A 23,016-nucleotide genomic window follows, 5' to 3' on the forward strand; every position below is an offset into this window, starting at 1 on the left:
ATTTTGAAGCTATCGTGGTATTCACGACAAACATTATACATAGACAGCTAAATTCCTTCCTAATTCAGGTAAAAACAATTATTTGTGACGAGATAAAATAAGAGTAAACATATTAGATAAAACACGGTGACAAATGTGAGCCTTGTCCCGGACCTAACTCAGAAAATGCTGACATTTTCTGGGCTTCTGAATATTTATATTCACAATATTCCGAATTTACACATACGAGTAGGTACTTACCTAGTTACTTTTATTTGGCAAGTTATTTTAATATAAAGGGATTACTAATACATTCATTACAATAAAATTAAATAAAACTAACTAAATTAAATAATACTATTATGAAATGAGACTTATGTGGACGGGGTGTTCTGGCCTGCGGCATGGACCCCATGACACTGGCGGCGTTACCTCTCTGTATCGCAAGGGAGATGCGTTGAGAGAGGTACGCGCCAGTCCTGCAGGGCTATTATGGTCGATTTGATAAATGATATGGCTGTATAAATGATAATATAACTAACATTTTATCCAGTTTTTATTGATTTGACGTCTTTTCCACTTTTGACAGCGATAGATGTTAAATGATTTACTGCATAACATGGTCGGTGGATAATTTGTCATTTGTCTAAATTTCTAACTTAAACTTAGTTGATAAGTGGATAAGTTAAATGATATAAATGACACTTGTCTAGATTTATACCGTTTTATAGCATTTACACCGTTTTGTCTACTTTTGACAGCGATAGACGGTAAATGGCAACGTTTGTTGAATAATTAAATATATAGTCGAGTTTTGACGGCTAGACTTTGATTATTTTATCCTAGTGCTCACTGGGTCACGATAAGTGCTCTTGTGCTATATAAATGGTGCAAATTACAAATTTTTGGAGTTAAATATCAGTAAGTATCTGTTTTTTTCATTATATATACAATCAAACTCATTTATTTACATATAACATTATCAATACATTTTTCAGGGATGGCAAGATATCATTTCTTCTTGGCAGCTGCTGCTATCGAAGAAAAACAAGACAGAAAACTTCAACGCCGGGCTATAAGGGATGCATGCGACCCGTTTGATAAGCCCGACGAGGAGTTTCGGCGCATATATAGGGTGCGGAAAGAATTAGCACTCTATGTGTGCTGAACTTGACGCCGACCTCAAGCCTCAACATGGCGATGGATTGCCGGCACATCTTTAAGTAAAGATATAATGTTGCACTATTCCTCAAATCATTCCCGTTACCTTTACCACCTTGATCATAATCATTATTTCATAATGATATACCTACTAAAGTAAAGAAACATATCTAAATACATATATTTACAAATAAAAAATGGGGACTAGCTCGTCGCCCGATGGTAGGGTGCCCAGAAGGCTGGTGGCATTACCGCGCTGTATGGCGATGCCAATTTGCTGGGCAAGGAAAGAACCAGCCCTCTGGTCACCCGTAGTATACCTACTTACAAGTCTTTGTTTTAGGTTTTAACATCACTGCACCTATTGGCTGACGGTAGTTACTAACGGGGAACTGGACAAGACCATGGCTTGTCCATTGTTCAGTCTACCGTCAGCCGGTACTTGGATCAATTTGTAATTGCGGTGAATAGAAGGTATGTCCATTTTGGTACAGAATACCACTGACACCGGAGATAACATAGATATTGTATACAGCGTAATCAGTATGATCACATATGAAGGCAAAAAGACGCAGTCAGTAACAAAATATTTATATTTATTTTCTTACGTAGATTTTTAGGGACCATGAAGTACAAATGAGGCTTGAATATGGATTTTTGTAAATTTGGTATTTGTATTTGAAGTGTTTCTACCTAAATATTTCAATGCAGAATCATACCTTATTTTTGTTATTATATGCAACTTCTTTACCACTCTTACATATGTATTTATGTAAGTATTATTCAATGTTAGCTACGTGTAGCTAAAGTACCAAATCATGAAAGTGTTGGATTGTTTACAGACTCAAGGACACATGGATAGTCTTCCCAGGAAATGAGAGGTATTCAGGAGGCATATGGGGTTGTTAACATTGTAGGCACAGTAGACTGCACCCAATTTAAAATATTTCCATAACCTTTACCGCATGGCGTACAGTTTCTAAACAGAAAAGGAATTCATTCGCTTAAACGTTCAGTTGGTATGTAATAACTGCAAAATCATAATTAGAAATTTTAGAATAAATCGAATGCATTTTATTTTCTTGTAAACCGTAAGATCGAGCGAGAAGCGCTGGTGGCCTAGCGGTAAGAGCGTGCGACTTGCAATCCGGAGGTCGCGGGTTCACAAACCCCGGCTCGTATCAATGAGTTTTTCGGAACTTATGTACGAAATATCATTCGATATTTACCAGTCGCTTTTCGGTGAAGGAAAACATCGTGAGGAAACCGGACTAATCCCAACAAGGCCTAGTTTACCCTCTGGGTTGGAAGGTTAGATGGCATTCGCTTTCGTAAAAACTAGTGCTTACGCCAAATCTTGGGATTAGTTGTCAAGCGGACCCCAGGCTCCCATGAGCCGTGGCAAAATGCCGGGACAACGCGAGGAAAAAGAAGAAGAGAGTAAACCGTAAGATCGCCAAAGTAATCCCTGACAACACCAATGGGGATTACTTTGAATCGGGATTAGTACGTTTTGTTACAACTCATCTATCATTCATTCTGCTAAAACGGATACAAATAGGTAGTCAAATACTATTTTGTAATTTCTAAGATATTAAGAGATTACATATACATATAACCGTTGTTATAATATTTTAAGTATAAATATTTGTGAAATGTTTGACGTTTTCCGCGATTAGATACATAGATACCCAGAGTCGTTCCATGCAAGTCACCTGTTAGTTTTACGTGATGTATCTGCAAAATTGCATGGACATTGGACACTTTATGAATAAATTAAATTTAGGTTTACCTACCATGTTTAGGGCTCCTCAAATTTTCTCTGCGGTGACCGAACACATACCCATGTACATGGATTTTTTGAAATGGGGGACTGGGGGCAGCTGCCTACCACATCCATTGAAAAAGTATTGTACCTACGTTGGTTGCTCTTAAAGACTAAGAATTGTTATTGGAGAAAAGTGGTTTACAAATACCTTAACTAGGATTCCTTGTGTTTCAGGCAGAAATGGACAATATGAATATTTTTTTAACTATTCACTTAATTATAAAATCTTAACGTCATAATGTGTTGAGAAAATAACTTGTGAGACTTCTAATTGTTTTTGCTGCAATTACCTTATATCTTGCGATTAGCTTAATCAAAGTAGTTTTAATGCAACAATATGATATTATGGTAAGAAATTTTAATATAAACTGACGATAAGGCACCGACTTCAAACATATTAGTTGGTAATGCATATACTTAAAAAAGTATAATATTTTATTTTATCCTTTTTGAAGTCGGTTTACTTTTTTTTGATTATTTTACTTTATAGGTATAATAGGTTTTTCTTTTTTCCAGAAATCTTCCAATAAAAGGCGAACCTGAAGCGGAAATGGAAGGGGGCGCTGCTCGAGGGATGCATTACATGCAGAGAAGCGTGCCCTATTAATAAATAATTATTTCGCCTAGTATTATTTTATTTTGTTATGTTCATTAACACTGCCTTCCTGAAAACATTCTGAGGAAACCGGACTAGCCCCAAGAGGTCATCCATTAATTAGATCACACGTTAAGGGGGAGAGAGGGGGTCAAGATAATAAAAGATAAAATAAGACGTCATAAGTCATAAGTCATTTATTTACGAAATATAAGGTATACATAGGATGTTGCAATTCAACTGAGCCAAGCTAACAATAAGCACGGCGTGGGATCGAATTTAAACGGTTGTGAGTCTAACTTTAGCAAAAAAGAAATATGACTAGGTAGCGTGAATGCTCACATGAACTAGACATGATTGAAAATGAAGACCTAATAGGTTCTCCGCAACATGTCGCACAAGTGTCAAAAATAACGTGAGTAAGTTAAACCGTAGTGTTTAGCTTACGGTGTGGGCTGTCATTAGATAGGTCTTTTAAAACAAATATGGGTCTTTAATGACCATTTTTAGATAATAATAATATTTTTGTAAATAATCGCTCTGAAAGAAAAAAAGAAGAGTCCCTCCCTTTAACTTTCGAACCATGTTGGGTCCAAATAATATGACAAAAAATCATACATTCAACTTGGAACACACGACTGGCTATTGGCAGGTTTTTTTTTAAGAGCTTTCAGAGTATAGCTTGTTATGCAATAACTTTAGTTTTGTACTAATTTAAATTAAATTATGAGCAGGCTCAATCAAGGGGTTCTGGAGCTATATAAGAGCCTAGAAGCCCAAAAGCTATTTGTGAGGGGTCTTATTGCTATTCTAGTCAACTTGTTTGCAAGAAAGTGTGGTCGGTGGTATCAAGTGAAAAAGCCCGGTTTACACGTTTTTGATATTGTTTTTAAATGTACCATTTTACATAATTAGCAAGATAAACGAATTCAAAATTACATAATATAGTCATTTGACAAGAAACGTAACCGTTTACCACAGATACGGTCTTTTTAAATCTCTATGGTGACTTGAAACTATACTCAAAGACACCCAGTTTGCCAGTAGAAAAAGGCGCAAAGTTTAAATTTTATATGGGAGATCAACCCTTTGCGCATATATTTTTTAAAATTTACCGACTTTTTTCTACTATTTTCCGAGTAAGTAGGTGCAACAAATGCAATCGCTATACATAATTTTTGGCAAACCGCGAGTTCTCAGTTCCGGGCGAAAAACTATTGAAGGAAAACTATAGCGAACTCTGCCGTATACTAAACCATCCACATCGCAATGGAATGCGGTGCAACGCCAGTGTGAAGACCGCCTTACGTTAATTTCACTGAATAGGCACAGTCCGTACCAAAAGTAACTCATCGTGTGAAATGTTGGAAATGATCTACACGCTTAATTTTGAACACCTTACACGCTTCACTACATTTGCCTGTCTTTCAAACCTTAAAACGTGCCTTCAAATCTAAGCGAGCAATGATTCCCCATTTGCTATGTATGAATTGTAGACACAACTTATCATTAAGCCAACTATTTATTAAAAGACGTCTTAATTAAACACAATAAGACTTTATTTTGCAAACTCTTAAATCATGGATAACTTTTAACTATCAATGTCAAATGTGGATAAGTGGTAATATGTCATTTGGCCAACTATTCATTAAAATACGCTTTAATTATACTTGATTACAATTTATTTTTCAAAAGCTCAAACCATGGATAATTTTATCTGTTAATGTCACATGAAGATAAGTGGTAGAATGTGATTTAATCATCTATTCTTTAAAATACGCCTTAAGGCATAGAGTTTAAAATTCATTTTTCAAAACCTCAAAATATGTCGCGCTATCATTAGTCAATTATAGGTTACCCTCGCGACTTTATACCGAATTAAGTCACTTATCAGATAATCGCCAATCCAAGCATTAAATGATTAATGATATAATGACAAAACCATCATAGGCCGGCTGGGGTCCCCTGTTGTGTCGACCAGCCGCGCCGACAATGCCCTCATGAATGCATAGTTATTAAGTTATTTTTAAATTGTTAACCAAGTTTATTTATAAAATATAACATTTTGAATATAATATATCTAAACTGACTAAATATAAGATAAATATAAATAAATATAAGAGCCTCGGTAGAGAGTACCATTTTGTACCTTTTGGCGTTGAAACTCTAGGTCCATGGGGTCCCAGCGCGCACAAGTTTTTTGGAGAAATCGCGAAACGTCTGGTTGACGTAACTGGTGACCGAAGAGCTGGCGGCTTCCTCGCACAACGTATCAGTATTGCGATACAACGAGGAAATGCCGCCAGCATCCTTGGTACAATGCCTCAAGGGCCTATTTTAGATATAAGCTAGTTATAGTAATCATCTGTATATATCCATTATGTATATTGTTATTGTCAATAAATAGATTTTTCAAAAAAAAAAACTGACTTATTAAAACGCATAAAATACAAAAAATAATATAACTAAAGTAAAGAAACATATCTATATACATATATTTACAAATAAAAAATGGGGGCTAGCACGTCGCCCGATGGTAGGGTGCCCAGAAGGCTGGCGGCATTACCGCGCTGTATGGCGATGCCAATTCGCTGGGAATATTTTTGATTGGTTAATATGTTCAGATGCATATGTACTTTTCTATGCTCATTTATTTTTGAAGCCTTGGATTTGCACATATATTTATGAACTCGACTGTTCAGCTCCATACATTTTGCGGTAACTCCGATTGTCAAAAGTTGACGTTTCATAATTCAGTGACCACGAAACATATGGCAGACTTCCGGTTCGAGCGATAGTTAGCCTCATGACACAAAATAAAAAATAAACAGAAGGTCCGTTCCCACCGTTCTTGAAAATACATACCTAAACTTGCCCGACTCACTAGGGTTGCTTCTGTATTAATTTCGAATTTTAAAAAGGAGTCGGTAATATAAGTTTACAGACATACATACATCGATTTGTTTATACATACATCTTATCATGTTTACATTCCTTAGAGACTGCATTTTGACGTAGCAACGCGCGCACAGCCAGACTAAGCTCTGCCCGAGAGTGCCCGAGAACGTCTGTAAATGTAACGTCTGTTGCGTAAATGTCACGTCTGTGTGCGTGCGGCGAAATTGGCACTTTGTACTGAGCGAACTCTCTGCTCCGGCGCGCGCCGCCGCTATTTACTTTGTACTCATGATTAATTCCTTTGTGTTATGCTCATTAATATTGTTTAAAGTGTAATATCTAATGTGGTAGTGTGCAGTGAATGGAGAATTAATCATGAAACGCAGTAAACCACCATTTTGGAGTCAAGGGCCGGTAGACCACGTACTACTTGTAAAGTCTAGCTATCGCATTTCAAGAGCTAATAAAATCACTGTACACTGTTTTGTACTAACCGTATCCTAATCCCTTCATACTGGCGAAATAGTCCCACTGGACCGTAGCCATAATTTAATAACCGGCCAAGAGCATGTCGGGCCACGCTCAGTGTAGGGTTCCGTAGTTACTCTACCGTCACAATAAGCTAAACTGGAGCTTAAAGTATAGTAAATTGTTAAACAAAGGATGAAACGGTACCTTTCACCCGAGTTAAACAAATAGGCAGCATAATCAGTACCTAATTAAAGTAAGTCTTTTTACTATGAAGGGAAAACATTTTGCGATAACTCAAAAACAGCTAAACTGATCATGTTCGCTATAGTTTTCATTTAATGTCTTTCTTAAGCTCTACTTCCACGATTTTTTTCATATTTTTTGGACCTATGGTTCAAAAGTTAGAGGGGGGAGGACACATTTTTTTTTCTTTCGGAGCGATTATCTCCGAATATATTTACTTTATCAAAAAATGTTTCTTGAAAACCCCTATTAGTTTTGAAAGACCTTTCCAACGACACCCCACACTCTAGGGTTGAAGCGAAAAAAAAAATTCACCCCCACTTTACGTGTAGGGGAGGTACCCTAAAAAAAATCAATTTTTGCGATTTTATTGTACGACTTTGTCGGCTTTATTGATTTATATATCCATGCCAAATTTTAGCTTTCTAGCACTAACGACCACGGAGCAAAGCCTCGGACACAGCGCCACCTGTTTTAGATATCAAACTAAGTTACACGTTTTTCCCTTTCGGTTATAACATCGAATTTAAGAATTAGGCCCAAAAGCTAGTGCGCTTGCGCCAACATGTTCATATCCATAAGTCGTATGTGCATTTACAGTATGAAGTACATAAGACGTTTTAGAGTTGTGTGTGAAATCCATTCATCACTGACACACACAAAGCTCTGTGTGACCTTTTTGCTCGTGTCTGCGGGTGATTGTGATTGCTGTACATATATTATATTACTGAGTATTTGCGTTTTAACTCTTTCGTGCCGCTGTGAGTGTAGGGTGGCGGGAATGGGTCTCGAAATTTATTAAGAGACAAATAGGACTGTTATGAATGAAAAGTTGTAATGTTATAGTGATAATAAAACTGAATACTTGTGGTGCGAATCTGTCCGTCTGTCTGTCACATCGCTAAATATCTCTGGAACTACTTACGCTACCCATTTGAAATTTGGAACATTTATACACAAGGCTAACTCAGACGAAAAGTCATTTATCATTTGAAATTACTTGAAATTATTTTTTTAAAGGAAGTCTAGATTAATGTCTAATTTTCCGTTTGAGTTGAAAGAAAAAACTGTGTCTGGGCGAATGATTTCTTGAAAACACGTCATACTTAATATCATAAGTCATCCCTTAATGAAATTGAAATATAGCTTTCTAATGTTAATTACTTTGAACTCGAAGACGATTGTAATGTTCCATAAAGCCGTTTATCTCCAAGTTCCAGTTGTTGTTTGTTCATAGAGTTGCCATGAATACGAATAACCACGCTTGATAACAACTTTGGTGAGTTTCGGGATTGTTGAGACTAATATACTTACTCGTATAAATGTTTTAGCATTTACAAAAAAGCTATGTGTACATGTGGATAACGCCCTTACTTCGCAAGTTTAAGTAGCGACTTTAAGCTCAAAATGGATATATCGTAACACATTTGAAACGTAACACATGAGCGAAAATATTTCTTCTCAGTATAGGCATCATTTAAATAAAACAGATGATTGTTACATTTATTGTAGAGAACACTTTAATGGAGTTAAGCAGAGTACCTAAGGACTTTGAAATGCATAGCAAAGATCACGAATCACGAACGACAATCAAAGATGATTATACGTATTGTTTTCTTGGTGGTGGATTAAATTGTGCTTTAAATTATGGTTTTAAGATTTGAATTCGCCGCTCTGGAACACTGACTCATCACTCCATCTGAGCTAAAAGTGAATACTTCCATCATATAGGATGATTTCATAAAAATAATATAAAGTTATATACTCGTACTTATATATGAGTAGCACAGCAATAAAACCTCTTCTCTTTTGTTTCAGGTCAGCAGTCCAACCCAGTACTTCTGGTATAGAACCACCCTCCAAATATCCGAGGATATTAACCACCCTCTGACCTTCAACTACAAGATAGCTCTCGCCCTCGTCATAGCCTGGATACTCGTGTACATGTGCATGATCAAGGGCATCGCCTCCTCAGGGAAAGTCGTCTACGTTACCGCCACCTTCCCTTACATCGTCTTAGTTATATTCTTCTTTAGAGGCATCACTCTCAAAGGCATGAGTGATGGACTTATACATCTGTTCACTCCGAAATGGCACACGATCTTAGACCCAGTTGTCTGGCTGGAAGCAGGCACGCAAATCTTCTTTTCGCTTGGATTAGCGTTTGGAGGTCTAATAGCATTCTCATCGTACAATCCCGTGGATAACAACTGCTATAGAGATGCGATAATGGTATCTATGACTAACTGCTTAACGTCGATGTTCGCTGGGATCGTGGTGTTTTCTATAATTGGTTTTAAAGCCACGATGGTGTACGAGAAGTGCCTGGACGTGAGGAACGAGACGCTGCTGGAGTTGTTCGGGTCTGGGTACAGATCTATGAAGTTTCCGGAGGCGGGTCAGATGGTGACGGTGGACTTGAATGGGAATTTGACGAAGTTGGTGATGCCGCATCTGCCGGAGTGCGATCTGCAGAAGGAGCTGGATAATGTGAGTTAGCATATGAATCACACTTTTTTAGTTAAGTAGTAGCAAATGTTTATAAGTTCTGTTCTGCCCCACCGAGCATAACCGTAACTGTACTCGTAAGTAACATATTGGAATATAAGTTTTTGACTTGGAATTAACGGAATACCTACCTATGTATATTATTTGAATGAGTCGATTGTGACTAGGATGGTTAATATGCTTGGTGGACTACAGGAGTGAAGTCTCTTTACGTATACCAGTTAAAGTAGTCATATTGCCGAACTAGCTTATGCCCGCGAATTCATCTGCGTGGAATGTCCTTTCCCGGGTCTTAAACTGTATCCATACTAAATTTTATTTAGATTGCTCCAGCAGTTTACTCTTGAAGAAGTTCCTAATAAACAGTCAGACGGAGATCCCTTCGCATTTATACCTAATATTAGTCATAATAGTGTTTTTAGTGTTAGTGTTTTTGTAAATATGTTTTTTTTTTTTTTGTTCTTTTTGACATTTCGACAATACCTAGGTTGTCCCTAGCTATGTATACATTGACATTTTCTTTTTTGTGGTGACATTTCTTTATTTATTAATTTTATATTTTTTGTTTTAATGTTAAGTTGACGATCTTTTAGTGAAAGCCTTTGTTTTATCCTTTTGTGTAAAATACTGTGTCTTTTTCTTTAAGAAATAAATAAATCTAATCTAATCTAATCTAATCTAATCTAATCTAATAGGTGAACCAATCAGTTAGAGCCCTAACTGGGTCAAAATTAGCATTAAACACCCTTGGTTAAAAATAAAATTTCATAGATCTGATGACGAATATATACTTAAAATAAAAACATCGACCTATATAAATCCCTGCATAGCTGCAAAGGTACAATCGCCTGCGCTCGCGGTGTTCCACCCTCAGGGCGATACTCGAGCGATTGTACATTTGCAAAAAAATAAACAGTAACAATTTAACAGACAAGAAAATAATGCTTTGTTCTCGGTTCCCACCGCCTCTAGTAACGCGAGTTTTCGAGCCCCCTTACGTCGTATTTGTAATACTTACAATTAAGAATTTACTTCCATTGATATATTCAATGTCACTAGGCCCAAATTTCGTAAACAAATACTTAATTTTCTCAACGGCCATCAGAATGTTCATCAGTAGTGTGTCGTCATCATTGCTAGTATCGGTAATATCAGTGTACTTAATAATATATTGCGCAAATTGGTTGTCAGTACCTAGTTTTTATTTTCTTCTCCATTAAATTTTAGTACCTAAATTATAATACACATAATATACAACACTTGGTAAACTTGTATGTAAACATACCTTTTAGTTAAGTCCGTTTATTATTTTATGTGTTTTAGTGAGAGCGTTTAAGGAAGTAAGTGTTCACCTCTATAATAAATGTACCTAACAATGTAACCTACTCGTATTATCCCGTCGCATACTTCTATTGTTTCTCCAAAAAAAAAACAACAATTACCAAACGTACTAAATTAACCATGAACGAGTATTGTGCTGTGAATATTTGTGTTAATACATGGAAATGGTTTACGTTAACAAAATTCGCTTAATCCGAACGCTTTGAGCAATGTTCACTGAAGTGTCGTGCATTGTTGGTAAAGTGCAGCATGCACGGCGGGCAAATTCAGGCAAATTAGGGAAGTATGTAGGCGCTCTCGACGGCTGCGCGCCGGGCCCCAGCCGATCGATTTACTGACCTCATGGTGCCATCGGACGGGGTCTCAGTTTTAACACGTTTCCTGCTCCCCGTACAGAAGGAAATACTTTAGTAGCTATTTATATACAGTGTTAATCAGAGGCTAGTCATACAGGCATACATAGAGAAAGTTGTGGGTGTCGCCGTTGTCGGTACATCATGAGGCCATTTCCCCAAAATTCAGCATTTTCTGTCGTACCTTATTAGCTAGTCTGTTGAATTAGAACCATAAATTATGGAGTGTGGAATTAAGGTTAGAACTGTTGCACAAGTGTCCAGCTGTCAGCTATAAATAATAGTTCCAAATCTCTCCAGAGTAGCGCTAGAGTAGCTAAGAAAGGCGTTATTGACGGAGTGAATTGCGCTGTTATGATTTGATTTTTTTGTTCAAGTACTCTAGGTATTGTAGCGCCATCTATTCAAAGTTTTTTGATGACACTTTTTGGTACATGGAGATTTCGTTCCTTATCTCCATCTTCCGTACCATAAATATTAATTTTAATGACTTTTAGTATTTTGACTTAGTAAATTTTCTTTTTATGACGTGTTTACACGAGGCCAGTGATATAATCATACTATTGTGAAAAAGTCCTTGTAACCTACTCATATAATAATTAAATGATTTATTTATTTATTTAGGTAGATGTTACCAATGTTGGATGATGGAAACTGTGTATTATGAGTACGTCCACCATCTATAACTATTAGAATAGCATACTATTATCCCCTCACACAAAAAACATTATTCTAAATACTTATTCGCACTAAAGCGTTTCCTTTTTTGCCTTATCATCGGGTCTTTGGTACGTGTTTCGTGTTGAAACCCAACCCAATTTCTGAAAGTGGGTGAACAATTATTTACAGAGACTGGCACTTTGTTTGTTTCCTAATCGATTTCGATAAATGTATATTTATAGGATACATTATTATACGCATATGGATGTAAAAAGTATTAATTATACTTTATTATTTTTCCTATTTGACCGCCGCCTACTCTATGGATGCGTGGCTGTCGATAATGTCACATATGTCATAAAAAATGTGAAATGTACGAAAGAAAACGTTTATTTAAAATAATTTATCAAATAGTAATATCAGTGATTAAGTTTACATGTTGATAGACGAATAGACATTTAATGTCGTTTATTTTCGTTTCAGGTATGTAGGTTTTCCTTTAGTTATTTTCTTACAAATGGTTTCAATGGTAGAAACACAGATTAAATAAAATATTTTCGTTTCAGATAAAGCAACGCATTATTTTTATTTGTCTATCTTATTAGTGGTAAAGAAATATCTTATAAAACGACATTATTGTTATTAAGTCGATCGGAAATGGAGAAACTTCGCTTCGAATTTACGATATTGCCGGGAAGTGATGGAAAGACAAATATTTACTGTGTTACTTCTATAACTACGAGTGATAATAAAATCTATGCTATTCCGGAAGAGCTACAATCAGTCGGTTATCATAAAGAAATACTGAAAACAGCTGCTTATAGTAAAGTAAAAAACAGTTTAACTAAGAGATATCAGATAAGAAGAGTCTGGATAACAATGACCGAAGAACTTAAGAAAAATTATATAGACGAGGATGGTAACATACAATTCGGAGATCAATACCTAGAAGAATTAAATGAAAAACAACCCTCCACCGAACCTCAAAAAGATACGGATGCCTTAGGTAAATTATTGGAAAAATTAATAGAGAATACACAAGAAAACCGACAACAGAGTTTGAAAAATATTGCGGAGAAGTTTGTTATTGAGAAATTTTCAACCAAGAATTCAAACGCTGTTCAGTGGATAGACATTTTCGAAAGAGAATGTGAGCGTTTTCAAATTGCAGACGAGAAGAAGGTTGAAATATTGAGGCTATTCATGGATAAGAGTTGTGCAGATTGGTTTAGTTCAATGATCATAAAATTAACAATGGACGCGGATTGGTCCAAATGGAAAAAGAAATTCTGTGACTCTTTTGCAAATAAAGGATGGAACCCAGTTACGAATGCAATGTTTTTTAAATATAAAGACGGTTCATTGCTGGACTACGCTATTAAAAAAGAGAAATTATTATTGGATATGAGAAGATCGATTGATGCCGGCACATTGGTGGATTTAATTGCATCTGGTTTGCCGGAATACATAATAAACAAGATTGACAGGGAAATATTAAATGATACTGTTGATTTATTTAATGAGGTCAGCAAGCTGGAACACATGGTAAATAGAAAAAGTTACGTGTTTAAGAGAAGAGTGGGAAGCTCCAAAACTAGCAATAAAAATGAAGATCTAAACGCATGTAAAATCTGCGAAAAATTAAATAAAGGACCCCGTTACCACCCAGAAAACTTATGCTGGTTTAGAACAAAAGACGAAGATAAGAATGTAAGGAATGTTGTGAGACATGTCAACAACTCAGTTATTGAAGCTGAATTAAATGAAACGCACCAAAAAAACGAATAATAACACCATTAATATATGTCAAACTGAAAGTAAATGATAAATTTGAATTGAAGGCCCTTTATGATTCAGGTTCAAATGTTTCTGTTATTAACTCCAAGCTTTTAAGACTGAAAGGGAAAGGAAACAGTTTGAACGAAGCAAATTTAATTACAATTAGTGGTGTTAATAAGACAAAAGGTTTGACAAACTTAAAAATAAAAATCTTCGAACTGGAAAAGAATGTAGATATAGATATTCTAGATGATGAAAAATTCAAAGATGACTTTTTGATTGGATTAGACCTAATAAAATTATTCAGACTGAGACAAGATGAAAACTTAGAAATCTCTCAAAAAGAAGAAGGAAGTAATAATGAAGATCCTATAAATGATAAAAAAGTAGACATTTTTAACGATTTAGTATTAAAGAAACTCTCGACTCGAGGTGAAACAGAATACAAAATAAACTTTAATGAACATGTAAAGGAAGATGATTTTGAAATGAATATAGATCATTTGAATGGAGAAGAAAAAGTTAAAATAAATACATTAATTGATAAATACAAGTCAGTTTTTGCAAAACATAAGTTCGATATTGGCACAGTTAATGAATATGAAGCAAGGATAGATTTATTAGTTGACAAATACTGTAGTAAGAGGCCCTATAGGTGCACTGAAGAAGATAAAAAAGAGATCGAACAACAGATAGCAAAACTATTAGACAATAAACTAATAGAAGAGTCTTACAGTCCATTTGCTGCTCCTGTTACTTTAGCATTTAAAAAAGAGGATAATAGAAAATCGAGACTATGCATAGACTTCAGGGATCTGAATAAAATAGTAGTTCCTCAGGCTCAACCATTTCCATTAATAGATGATCTGATGATTAAAACGAGGAATTGCAGTTACTTTTCTACCTTGGATATAAACTCTGCATTTTGGTCTATCCCATTACGAATCGAAGACAGGAAGAAAACTGGTTTTGTGACACAGGAAGGACATTTTCAGTGGACAGTGTTGCCGTTCGGGTTAAAGACCTCGCCTGCAATCTTTCAGAGGATACTAAGCAATGTATTAAGAAAACATAAACTTACTGCTTTTGCTGTTAATTATATAGATGATATTCTCATATTTTCTAGAACATTCACAGAGCATATTGATCACCTGACACAATTGTTGGAAGCAATAAAGACTGAAGGGTTTAGATTGAAATTTACGAAGTGCATTTTTGCATCAAACTCGGTCAAATATCTAGGTCACATAATCCAAAATAACTCAATACAACCGGTAAAAGATAACTTAATATCTATAAAGAATTTTCCTGTCCCAAAAACCCAGAAAAATATTAGACAATTTCTAGGGAAGATAAATTTTTATCATGAATATATACCAAGAAGTGCAATGATATTAGACCCATTACATAATTTACTCAGAAAAAATCAAAAATTCGTATGGTCTGAAGAATGCCAGAAAGCATTCGAAACAATAAAAAAACTGCTATGCTCCCAGCCAGTACTGGAAATATTTGATCAAGATTTACCAATAAATATTTATACTGACGCTTCATTGGAAGGCATTGGAGCTATTTTAAAACAGATGCAGCCTAATGGAAAAGAAAAACCAGTTGCATATTTTTCTAAGAAATTGAATGTGGCACAAAAGAAAAAAAAAGCTATATACTTGGAATGTCTAGCTATTAAGGAGGCTGTGAGATACTGGCAATACTGGCTGATAGGAAAATCATTCACAGTTTTCTCCGATCACAAACCCCTAGAAAATATGAACCTTAAATCAAGAACGGATGAAGAACTGGGTGACTTGACATACTATCTGTCTCAATATGATTTTCAAATAAAATATGCGCCAGGAAAAACAAACTTGGAAGCAGACTGCTTAAGCAGGAATCCAGTTTTAGAATGTGATGAAAATAAAGATGAACAATTAAAAGTTGTTAATTTAATAAAACTTGAAGATATTTTAAAAGATCAGCGTCAAAATAAATATATACAGAATAAAAAGGAGAATTTAATTAAGAAACATAACGTTTATTTAAGAAAAATGAAGACAAAAGAGAAAATACTACTATCAGAGAGGTTTAGCAGAACACTTTTGAAAAATATACATGAACAGTTTTGCCACATTGGAGTTGGACAAATGCTGAAAACTATTAGTCCGTTATATTCGGCTAAAAATTTAACAACTAATATCAAAAATGTTTGCGCTACATGTGAAATTTGTATTAAAAATAAATCAAGAGGACGAGACAAATTTGGACTTATGTCTCATTTGGGTCCGGCTACAAAACCTTTTGAAATTATGTCAATAGACACGATTGGAGGATTTGGAGGTTCGAGATCAACAAAAAAATATCTGCATTTGTTGGTAGACCACTTCACCAGATATGCGTATATACTAACATCCAAAACCCAAAGCGCAGATGATTTTATTAAACTACTCAAAAATGTAACAGAAACAAACAACATTGGTATGATACTTACTGATCAATACCCTGGAATTAATTCAAAAGAATTTAAGATTTTCTTGCAGAACAAGGGTATAAACATAGTTTTTACAGCAGTAAATACAGCTTTCTCGAATGGATTAAATGAAAGATTAAATCAAACATTAGTAAACAAGATAAGATGCAGAATAAACGAAAGAGGAGAAAAACGAGCTTGGGCCACAATAGCACAAGAATGTCTTAAAAAATACAATGAAACAAAACATTCAGTCACTGGTTTTTCCCCATCTTACCTTATGAATGGTACAGATGATAGAATTTTGCCAAAAGAACTTAAGCAAGAACTGCAAAGTGATTGGAATATAGATAAAGAGATAGCACTCGAAAATACTTTAAAATCGCACAACTACAATAAGAAAATATTTGACAAAAATCGAAGGTATCATAAATTTAATGTTGGAGACTTGGTGTATGTGGAAAATGGAAACAAGCTAAACAGAAGGAAATTAGATGAGCTGAAAATTGGACCCTATAAAATTACTGAGAAAATTTCAGACTCTATATACAGAATAGATGTCGGTCATAAAAAAGCAGAGTCGAACTTATTCCATATAACGAAACTTATTCCAGTCCCTATTATAGATGAAGAAGGAGAAGAAACGGAGGAGAGTTCACGATCCTGCGAAAATTTTATTGGAAAAATTTTCTATCCTTAGGGGGGGAGATGTAAAAAGTATTAATTATACTTTATTATTTTTCCTATTTGACCGCCGCCTACTCTATGGATGCGTGGCTGTCGATAATGTCACATATGTCATAAAAAATGTGAAATGTACGAAAGAAAACGTTTATTTAAAATAATTTATCAAATAGTAATATCAGTGATTAAGTTTACATGCTGATAGACAAATAGACATTTAATGTCGTTTATTTTCGTTTCAGGTATGTAGGTTTTCCTTTAGTTATTTTCTTACAAATGGTTTCAATGGTAGAAACACAGATTAAATAAAATATTTTCGTTTCAGATAAAGCAACGCATTATTTTTATTTGTCTATCTTATTAGTGGTAAAGAAATATCTTATATGGATATAATCCCACAGTACGCTGAATGAGGCTTGTGTTGTCGACGATATACAGGGTGATTTCGGGGTCGTGGAGCAAGAGAACTATACATCCTACAGAATTCGAAGACGAGCCTAATGATGTTGCTAATTATTTATTATCACCAATAATGATGATTATTTTTCAGATGACCAGTAGAAAAAAACATTTTTGCATACAATTTGGTCACCCTACTCAATGTGACGTCTTGTCGTTTTCCATACAGCGTATGTCAAAAGTCATAGGGTGACCATGATTACTTAGTATAAGATTACTTTTACTTAAAAATAAGAAAAATAACCAATAATTATATTTTAATCAAATACTACCATATGATAATGTGGATCATTTACAGAGTCAGAAAAAGTGGTTCTAGATATAGATATTTATTTATTATTATTATTTTAGTTTTTTTTTGTAATTCGACATTTAGAGACTTTATACATCTCTAAGTAATAATAATATTTTACTAAATTTTTCTTTAAACAATAATACTGTAGTTTGCATTAATATTTTCAATGAATTATATTTTACAGTACATATGGGGCTACTTTATAGCACTAGTGCGAGAAGTAGCATATTATGTTACTGTGTCGAACATTTAAAGGGCCATATGTACTGTAAAACGTTGTACGATACATGTGCGAATAGGTAATTCGCAACTCGTGTCGATTTAAAACACTCCCTTCGGTCGTGTTTTAATTTATCGCCACTCGTTTCGAATTTCCTATTTTTCGCACTTGTATCGTAATGTACTATTCTAATTGTTGTTGTGCTTGTTTCTGTTTGTATGTAAATTCCATGTTGACGTGTAAAAGTGCCCTTGTGGCCTATTTGCTGAATAAATGTTGAAGTTGAAGTTAATAAATAAAATATAAAGCTGCAATATCAATTGTGATTACTAGAGGTAATATCAGGTGTATGCAAAAAGTTAAACAATTTGTCTTCCGTCCGTGTAATCAGTACCCCTAGTGTAAATAAATTCGATTTCCAAACGTGACGTACGCGTTTGCGTTTAGTCTCATTTTGTATTGGATTTCGAAAGAGCGCGCCAAGCGGGACATTTTGGAACCTCAAAATCCTATACAAAATGAGACTTAACGCAAACGCGTTCGTCACGTTATGATGTCGATCAAAGTTACACTAGGGGTACTGATCAGGCGTTTACTGCCCGCTCTTTTTGGAACTCGTTATAATTGTTCTATCCGCTATGTCAAATCCCTTATAATATTGTTAGGTAATGCAAAATTAGGTAACGCTGTGTATCTGTCTGTTAACGCTTATGTTATGTATATTATATTCACGCTTAAACAGCTAAACCGATTTAGATTAAATTTTTGTATGAATTATTTTGAGCCCCGAGGAAGAACATAATAATTCTAATCATTATCATCATCATCTCACGCAGACGAAGTCGAAAGTTATCCTACGAGTATGTCTTTTTCTAGGTTTTATTCAACTACATAACTGCGTCTGTTCATAGTTTATCTGATTTTAGCGTGACGGAACAATACATATACAATAACATCTATAATCTAGGTATATGTATTTTAAAACAATTTCGTTACGTGTTAAATCGTTGAAGGACCTTATGGTTAGAAAGTTTTGAAACACGGTTTTCAAAGTGGATATAAAAGGAGTTCAATATTTTTTTACATTTTCTATGCGTACGAATTCGTGAACAGGGGCTAGTTTATAACAATGGTATATAGTAGTTTCATGTGATAACCATATTACAGTTATGTACAGTAAGAAAATCTGCTCAAAAATCGTCGATCACACCGAATAATTCGTACAGTTTTTAAATTTGGTATAGTTACTATTTGAGGTGTCCAGATGAACATACTAAAAGTCCCTGAGGGTGGGAGACGAGCCGGCGGTGGGGGGAGGGCAGGGAAAAGATATATATTTTCAGTATTTTGCTTATATCTTGAAAAACGATTAAAATATAGATACTTGTATATTAATTATATACCTACATTACATTTTCTATAAATTATGTTTATACATTTTCATTGTAGGATCTCAAAGAATAACTGTGCCAATATGCAAAACGACACGAATTATTCGGTCTGGTTTTCTTAATTTTACCACGCCAATATTAATAATAATCTTAATAGATTGCGGAGAAGTTGATGTCGACCAAAGTTACATGATGAATACTTAAGCATTAATCAGCATTAAATTTAATAACTGATAACAGTACTCCTTAAAATTTGCCATAAATTAACCTCACTAATGATATACTTGACATTTACCGTGTTTATAATTTAGGATGGATAATATTTCTTTTTTTTATAATTGCTTTTGGTTTCTCCTAAGGCATATCTTTGTTGAATATACTTCTCCACATTCTACTAAGATGCTACTACTGGGACAGTTTAGCACATAACTCCTATTCTAACGAACCCTTTACTGACCTATACTAACCAGTATATCTTTGCTATACTAACCAGTTGTTTGTTCTTTCCAGACGGCCTCCGGCACCGGCCTAGCCTTCATAATCTTCACCGAGGCCATCAACCAGTTCCCCGGCGCCCAGTTCTGGTCCGTCCTCTTCTTCCTGATGCTGTTTACCCTCGGCATCGACTCCCAATTCGGCACTTTAGAGGGCGTCGTCACTTCAATCGTCGACATGAAACTCTTCCCGAACTTGAGGAAAGAGTATCTGACGGGAGGAATCTGTCTGACATGCTGTTTGCTGTCAATGGCGTTCGCTCACGGCGCTGGAAGCTATATATTCCTGCTGTTTGATATGTATAGCGGGAATTTCCCGCTGCTGATTATAGCGTTTTTTGAGTGCATTGGAATTTCGTACGTGTATGGAGTTAAGAGGTGAGTTTAAATAATTTTTTTTTATTTGTAGACGTAAGCTGGTACTTAATTACTCTTTCACAACAGGTCGAAGTGTATTTTTATTCTTCCAAAACGAATGAGAAAGTTGTTGCAAATTTTGAGTTGTTTTCCTCATGTTGACTTGTAGGTAGAATCGACTTTTAAATTATGATTTTGAATGAAAGCTATTTCATAGCGTTCAATTCATTGTGGATTTGATATTTAATGCTTGTTAGAGTACTTACTAACTCTAATATTTATTTAATGGGTATCTTGATAGTAATGTGGAACATGAAAGACGATTTCTTGAGATAAACTTGATTTATTTTAACTTGATAGGTGTGCACACTTATAGACTAGCGAACGTGAATGAAAAAGAGAGTGCTTATTGACTAATTACGACAGTTTTATATAAACTAAATGCTGATGAGGTAAATTAATGCATGTGCAATTAATGTACATACTCCGGGGGGCAGTTGAGATGAGAGGAAGATGCTGCGTGAAATACTTTATAAACATGCAATGTAATTAAAAGTAACTACTTTTGAAACAGTTATTAGGTATTTTAATATTTTTCTCGCGTTGGTGTGGTGAAATTTTGTATACCTATTTCACTCGGTAGCAAAGTTTGTTTTATTCTCGTGCGTTCAAACCCTCACAACGCTCAAGATGAACGCTCAACACTTTTCGAACCACTCGTTACGCTCGTGGTTTAATTTTGGATATTAATGATCTTATACAATGAATGTACCGTTGCTTTCACAACGAAATGGGTAAAATATATGATTATGACACACACTTTTAGCACTATAGATAAATCACACCCTGCCTCACTGCCTGCAAAGTTTTTAACATACTTAAACCTACCCAAATCTTATACCAGTTTCGCTCCGTAACTTCTCCAAACTTCGTAAGTTACTCTTGAGTCAGGGATCTCGGGGATCTGGAGCAGTCAATATGGTGATGCTAAGTACACGGAGTAGGTACACCAATATTCGGAGGGTTCGGAAACTCTCAACCTTTTTCCAACGTGCCGTCTTTGTATTTAAGCGATGCTACGAAATTATGTAACTTAACGATGCTCAAAGATATCTCAATTGAACACAATACCTCTTCGTCTACCGGTACGGCATACCGTAATCTCAGAATCTCGAAATACTGAAATCGATTGAATGGATTTTCATGTATTGCAATACAGGAGTTGATGAGGACTAATATCGAAATTCCTGTAGCTATTGGATTTAATAGTTTCGTTTCATAAAAAATATACGACTAAAATTTCGCTGATTCCAAATATTTGGACCTAAAATCTGTTTTTTTTTTTTCAATGGAACTAATTATATAAAAAACTGTGTGTATTTTATGAACAGCAAATTCCACCAAATAAAATATATGATATACATAAAAAAATTAAATCGTCAATATCAACACCAAAAGCAGGACTAATAATATCGGATTTCAATAGGTATTGAGAATTGTCTGATACTGGATGCCCTATGTACGGTCGAGGAAATTGATTCTTTAGCAATTTGCGGTTCAAGTAATTTTTGTTGTACATACCTATGCTAAGAGCTGTCCAATGTAAAGTGAACCGTATACTGCTAAAGAATTAATTTCCTCGACTGTACACGCTAACAGGGCTTGTAATTAATACGGGGATTAGCTAGATTTATATCATCGCCCAATCACGAGTCTGCAAGAAAGAAAACTCTAAGAACATATCATAATTTTAGCGAGTCTGTCGCGGAATAATTTTATTTAAAGTAGGTACTTTCCTTTATTTGCGACCAAGAAAATTATCCGCAATCAAAATCAGCGTAACCTGAATTGAAATTAATTTCCCAACCAATATAAATTCACGACAGACCCACTAAAATGTGGTTTAGAAAGCATAATATTAGCATAGTAGGTAAATTCCCATAATGGTAGAATTTAGCTATAACTTTAACCGATAACTGCCATCAAAAGATTTCAAGCACCATCTTAGTATGCGGCTCGATAAAATATAGGCGATATATAGACCAATAGTGGGACCGGATTTTTGCCCTATAAGTTTCGATAATTCTAAAGAGTGAAAAGTGATGTTTATCTGGTATGGGACATATTTTTAAGCATATTTGTAATATATGAAGAAAATTTAGAACGAGCGTTAGATATAAATAAGGTATTTATGTATTTTTATTGATGAATTTTGAATATTGAATTAAAGTACAAAATTTAAGCATCGTCTTTTATAATATGTATGAGGCTTTATGCTATCAAATTTTTAGAAAAAAAAATTCAACGTGCTACTTTGTTAAACTCAAATTAGCTTATTATTTTGTCAATATTGAATTAAAGTTTGAAAAATCTACAATATCATATCTAAATTCTTAAGTTAATAGGCAAGGCAAAAAATTAGAAGAATAGGATATGTGCTTTACAATTAATATGCGTTTTTTGTCCTGTAAGATCTAATATTGAATTAAAGTCCGTAGAGATAAGTCTATTACTATAAAATAATATATGCAGCCATTTTATGGAAAGGTAGAAATATCTGTGTGTAGCTTGCATTGTAATAGTAAAATTCGGCTCGGCGCGCGGGAGCCTATCGTAGCCGACCTAGTGAGCGATAGATACCTCGCCCCGCCCGCGCCCCCCGCTCAGCTTCGCAAGCGCTGTTTGTCTTTTCTTTCAAATCATTCATTTGTTTGTTTATCGTGCACATAAATTAGATGCGGGACATTACATGAATTTAATTATAGAATAAAAGTGATTATGACTTCAAAATGAGTGAAATTTTTTTGATATGTGTACTGTACTGACTTAATAACAG

General features: G+C 34.9%; 1 protein-coding gene across 1 annotated transcript in view; it reads left to right on the top strand.

Moving 5' to 3' along the window:
* LOC133523208 (sodium-dependent neutral amino acid transporter B(0)AT3) overlaps positions 1–23,016 on the top strand; it is a 70,867-nt gene that overhangs the window by 30,015 nt on the left and 17,836 nt on the right. The window contains exons 2-3 of the mRNA XM_061858688.1: positions 8,994–9,665; positions 19,840–20,201. Of these exons, the coding sequence (XP_061714672.1) occupies positions 8,994–9,665; positions 19,840–20,201 (1,034 nt within the window). The remainder of the gene's footprint in view (positions 1–8,993; positions 9,666–19,839; positions 20,202–23,016) is intronic.

The sequence above is a fragment of the Cydia pomonella genome, chromosome 12, assembly GCF_033807575.1.
Source record: "Cydia pomonella isolate Wapato2018A chromosome 12, ilCydPomo1, whole genome shotgun sequence".
In the NCBI taxonomy this organism is placed as follows: Eukaryota; Metazoa; Arthropoda; class Insecta; order Lepidoptera; family Tortricidae; genus Cydia; species Cydia pomonella.